This window comes from Muntiacus reevesi, chromosome 1 (assembly GCF_963930625.1).
Source record: "Muntiacus reevesi chromosome 1, mMunRee1.1, whole genome shotgun sequence".
In the NCBI taxonomy this organism is placed as follows: Eukaryota; Metazoa; Chordata; class Mammalia; order Artiodactyla; family Cervidae; genus Muntiacus; species Muntiacus reevesi.
This window is the reverse complement of record NC_089249.1, coordinates 25718013-25724012: the sequence shown is the minus strand read 5'-3', so window position 1 is coordinate 25724012 and position 6000 is coordinate 25718013. Positions and strand designations below refer to the sequence as shown.

The 6000-nt window shown below is 32.8% G+C and overlaps 1 protein-coding gene across 1 annotated transcript in view; it reads right to left on the bottom strand.

Moving 5' to 3' along the window:
* ERGIC2 (ERGIC and golgi 2) overlaps nucleotides 1–6000 on the bottom strand; it is a 40798-nt gene that overhangs the window by 21123 nt on the left and 13675 nt on the right. The window contains exons 5-6 of the mRNA XM_065939902.1: nucleotides 5717–5787; nucleotides 427–467 (exon numbers count right to left, since the gene is read on the bottom strand). Of these exons, the coding sequence (XP_065795974.1) occupies nucleotides 427–467; nucleotides 5717–5787 (112 nt within the window). The remainder of the gene's footprint in view (nucleotides 1–426; nucleotides 468–5716; nucleotides 5788–6000) is intronic.

Sequence of the window (6000 nt, the reverse complement as noted above, 5' to 3'; positions counted from 1 at the left end):
TATAGAATGATCCCATTTGTATTAGGAAAAGAGTAACATAAGCAAATACGGCCACATGCAGAAAACTGGTTATTAGCACTTGTCAGCGGTACTAGGTTTAGAGAATGATGAGGAGGCTGCTATTTTCACTTAATATCCTTTATATTCAAATTTGATTATATGCTTTTTAAAATATTTAAATAAATAATACAATTTTAAATGTAAAATAAAATGTATTTACGGTTCAAAGCGGATTAGAGAAAAGATATGACATTCCAAAGACTGGATAAAACTTTTGAAATTGTAAAGACTGTATTATATACTATATTCTGCTAATATTTCATTCAAACAAATGCCTAGAGGAATCTATAAATAATTCACAGTAGACAAAATAAACAAAGCAAGATCTAGATTTCTATGAACCACAATACTTTGTTTACTTATTACCTCTGCCACTCTCTTTGCTGTGGTGAAAGATCAAATATTGCCTGAAATAAAGCAAAACATAATCACTAGAACTGTCAATTTCTCCCAGCTTTAATATCATAATTTAAAACAATTTTCTTTGAGCAAGGAAGAAATTTATAGTGCCATTAAAAATAAGTATTCATAATTTACATTTAATCTTCCATAAGTCAAACTAATAAATTTAAATATATGATACTTATACTCAAAAGTAGTATACAGAAATTTTACTAACTGCAAATATTTTCCTGCTATAGAAACCTACATTTATCATAATGGATACAATGTAATCTATCACATGTACAAAAGGGCTTAAAATCATTTCAATGATGCCAGCAAGAAACTTAAGCATTTAAAAAAGAAGAAGACATGAAAAACTCATACAGCTTAAGTACAGTATTCAAACATCCAAAGCCTACATTCCTGTCATGGTATTTTACCACGATAAAATCAACAAGTTTTGAAATGAGCTAAACAATGTCACTGTAATTCCCAAACGTATTAACCAAAAAAAGAATAATTCAAGAAATGTTATCTAGGCACTATTTTCATCAATTCAAAGACAAATTTTGTTATTTTGTAGACTCAGAGGGAAAAAGGCAAGCTTCTCATGGTTTGTGGCAATACTCATAATTTAATTTTCCAATAGCAAGTCGACCTTTGATATTTATAAAGACAATTCATAACTAGGCATATTAATTCTATGTTCTAACTCATCATTATTATTAATGATGCCTCCATAACATGCCCTAACCTACTACTCTTTCTCTACAAATCCTTGGTCTTAACCCCTCATTCCATCAAACAGCTCTAACTCTGTGCCTTTGGTTATTTAATTACATTAACCTGGAGCCTTCCTCTCCTGTAATTGTGACCCTAAAGTCAGTCTAAATTCTATACACCATTTGTTCCAGGTTAAATTGACCCCCTCTTTCTGATTACAGTGAAATTACTTTGGTTACTCCTCCTGCAACCTTTTCACACCATGGCACACAGAGAAAATGCTAACATCTAAAAAACACACCAAGGCAAACAGATGAGGCTACATGCACCTGCTCCCCAATTACTTTGTGAATAAAATTGTTGATAGCAGGGACTATGCGATTTTTTCCTTTGATATCCCCAAACTGCTCAACATAGATTAACACAGCAGGTAAAGAACCCCAGAGTGCCTTTGTGCCAGGCCACATGCTACTTAAATTATTACCTCAATCTTCATAACAATCTTGTGAGTTTGTTTATATATAAAAAAGAACTCAAAAGGTTAAAAACTTTTTTCAAAATCACAGGAAGTAAGGGTCAGTGTATAAGCCCAATTCTCCGATTTCTCACTTTCTCACAACCCTAAAAGTGGTTCTTATCTTTAAATAAATAATAGCTATCACATAGCATAATGTGATCTTGGTTTAGAAACTTATAAAATTAATAGAATTAAGTTTTTATATTCAGACTGCATATTAAAAGAATCGAGTGAAAATTTAAAAACAAGTAAAAATTATCTCAAATAATTTTACATTGATAATATTCTCAAATATTTTAATATAAATTAGGATAAGGAAGTGAATACTTACCAGAAACATTGTTAAGCATTTTAAAAATTACTGATAAAAAGTATATAATTTTTAAGTATACATATAAGAAGTGTACATATTTTTAAGTTTCTAGCTTTATGACTAAGACATGACTTTTATTATATGACAGTTAAAATAAAACTTTCCTATTTACAAATGATTGAAAGAAATGGCAGAAACTGTTACAATAGAATAATCAATGATCTTGCCACAATAATATAATTCTAACATATCCATCAGAGTCTAGTATCTGTAATACGTTATGCTTTACATTTTGTGAGCTATAAAAAAAGAAAAAATCAAGCAATTTTTTCTCAGGAGTTTAGCATCTAGCTAGAGAGACAAGCTATCCAGAAAAAAATATACATTAAGAAAAAAAAATCAGAGACTTAATTAATGTGAAGAGTGACAGACACTCAGAATATGGAAAGACTGCTAGAAAATAGCATAAATAAATTTCAGAGGATAAGCTCAAGATATTTCCTCAAATCCTCACAATGTTCAAAGAAACAGAAAAATGAGGACACAGACTAGATCACTGTTTTAAATTATTTTAAATTAGCATCCACTTGCTGGAAATTTTTAAAAACTTATGCAAGCCAGCATACAAGGGAGACTAAACTGAGAAAACAGCCCAACACATAATTAATTTCATGAGACAAGAAAAGTTCATGTAAGCAGCAATTAAATTGCCAATTCACAGTAACAGGAAACAGGTGATAAAACAACACACTTGAGGAAGAGACAGCGTCCATCCTAAGAACACTTTTAAGAATTCGATCAATGCCAGAGACTGCATTCCACAGCAGTATTACTCCCAGCTTCTATGTGACCTGGACAGTAACATAAATTAAGCAAAATTACTGCCACAGCTGCCTGCTAGTGAGGAGAGTCACACCAGTTAAACAAAAAGGGAATTACCTTAGCTAAATTTCACCTATCAAAAAATAAACATGGAAAAGAAATACTGTGATGCCCTAGTGAAGCACTCTGCCATCCTGAACCCAGTGTGACTTCTTCCTTTCTTTTCAAAAACATCTGAAGCTTTAATTTTACTTAGAAGAAACACAGCATATCTAAACTATATATCCTTCTTGTTTCATTTAGGTCTGGGAAAAAAAAAAGCCGGGGTGGGGAGGAAAGGGAGCTGACCAACAGTCTACTCCAACTCCTGGTCAGTCATGTGGCCGTGCATTCTCCCACCCCAAGGAGAACAAGAAAAGAGACAAAAAAGATTCATTAGTCTGAAGGATGTGGTCAATCTGAGGTCCAAGGCCTAAATTTCCTCTATGATACCATTTCTAAAAATAAGAAGAAAAGTTTTTCTAATTATTTCTCAATGAGATTTAACATCAAAATGGAGTGATCTGCAATATATTAGAGGTGGGAAATAAAATCACTGAATTTTAAAACATAATGAAGGCATTGAAAAAAAAGACTGATCGAGAAGGCAGAGGCAAAGTTCAAAATATGCATCTTATGCAGGAGTTGATAAAATATTGAAAACCAGTCCAGGAGAGTCAACATCATTTGATAAGAATCTTTAAAAGCAGAAGCAAAAGTATTATTCTGAACATCTTTAAAGCAAACCAACAACCAAAAAAGACTTAAAAATTCAGATCACTAATTACCACCAGAAGCCAAAAGCAACTATAGCAAATCTACATTTGAATATATAGGATAAATATTTGAATTTCAAAAGTAAAGAAAGCATGTAAGTAGATAAATACATTCCCTACAAGGAAAAAAAATATTGTGCCAGAAGGCAATAAAGGAATGTCTACAAAGTTTTGAGTGCAAAGTATCATAAAGCAAGAATTCTATCCTCAACCAACTTTACATGTATGAAGAATGGAATGACAGAATGGCAGCCTGTCATAAAACATAATCCACATATTCTTAAAAAAAAATTTTATTTTATACTGGACTATAGCCAATTCCCTGGTGTCTCAGAGGTTAAAGCATCTGCCTGCAATGCGGGTGACCCAGGTTTGATCCCTGGGTTGGGAAGATCCCCTGGAGGAGGAAATGGCAACCCAATCCAGTTCTCTTGCCTGGAAAATCCCATCGACAGAGGAGCCTGTGTGGGCTATACTCCACAGGGTAGCAAAGAGTCGGACACGGCTGAACGACTTCACTTCATAGCCGATGAACAATGTTCTGATAGTTTCAGGTGGACAGCAAAGGGACTCAACCATACATATACATGTATCCATTCTCCCCCAAACTCCTCTCCCAGCCAGGCTGCCACAACGTTGAGCAGAGCTCCCTGTGTTATAGAGTAGGATCTTCTTGTATATCTATTTTAAATATAGCAGAGTGTACATGTCCATCCCAATATTCTTTCTATGATAAAGAAGTCACCAAAAGTCCCTTAAAAAATGATAAACAAAAATAAACAAAGAAGAGTAGAAAATAAAAGCAGTAACACACAGTGAAAGTTGAAGAATTATTCCTAAAATAGTATGAAATGTAATGCAAATGTGAACATGCCTGACAATAATCACCATCTAAACTTGCAGATAAAAGTATGTAGTAACACAGTACCTGACTTTGTAAGGTAACTAACCTCATGAAAAATTACTGTTGATACCAATTTTTTGAGTGGAGTAGAGGAGTTAGGAAGTAGAGAGGTTCAGAGCGGCACTAACAAAAGTTACTTTTTCTTTAGAAAACTTTATTTAAAAAAGTGTGTATGAAAAGGCATAAATACATTTTATTGCTATAAACTAAAAATAACTTGGTAATCAAAACTAACCTAAGGGCTTCCTTTTTCTCCTCCACACATTCAGTTACTTCTAATCCTCCATCACCTTTAGTCTTCACTTTCCAATTTTGTTTATAGAGAGTTCACAACTGTCAATGGTAAACAAAACAACTCAAGAATGCATGAGTAAACATATATACCACAAAGCCAACAGAGAAGCCAGCAGGCAAACTAGCTGGGAGTTCTGTACTTTCTTCTCTAAAGCTTCTTCAGGCCTAGTTCTGATCAGGATCTGTTATCACCTGCCCTAAATGTGACATCTGCCCCTGCAATGTGCTGGGGCTGTGTCTTCTGACAGATTAATTTTACTACACACAACTTGTGTGATGAAAACAATAAAACAATGTCAATATTTCACTGGGTCTGGGAAATGGAGGTGTGAAGGTAGGTGAAGAAAGTAAATGCATATAAAATTCTCCTCTTAGATACTGCTTCATTCTTGATTACATGAGAAATATAGCTCAGACATTTTTAAGGACTTAAATTTGGTAAAAGAAGAATACAAATAGTACACAGAATTTCTAAATCATCAGAAAAAAAGGAATGTCATCACTCTATCAACTGTATAAAAGAGATAAGGAAACTGTTAGGAAGAATTAACAAAAAATACAAAATAAGTACAAGGTTATTGTTATAGACTCTTATCCAGAATGCTAACAATAGTTATCTCAAGGCTTTAGTATCAAACATAACTTTTTTCTTCCCCTAAATGTTTACAAAGGATATGCATCACTTTTATTTTCTTGTTTTATTTTTTATTGAAGTATAGCTGATTTACACTGTCATACATGACTTCTGAATTAAGAAAATGTATTTTTAAAAAACTAACTCAGACAAAACTAATCAAATATCAAAATATCAAATATCAAAACTGTTTTCAAGAAAAAAACTCCTCAAAGCATACGACTGAAAATGATACGTGAATCAAACTTACTGGTTCATAAACTAGACCATCTGCAGATGCAACCATTGTTTCTGCTAAATCCAATACATCTGCTCCAACATCTGCATAAAAAAAAATTAGAAGTTTTATATTCTATGCTCAGAACCAAACTTTATGTGATATAAACTAACAAATTAAGATGAATAATAGAAAACTCACAAATATGTAGGATCACTTTCCTATACTGCTTACTTATTCAAGTTAAAACAGTAGTATTATTCAGTTTTGGTGGAATTAACTCCAAAAATTAATAACGCTTTTTCTACTTTTTACTC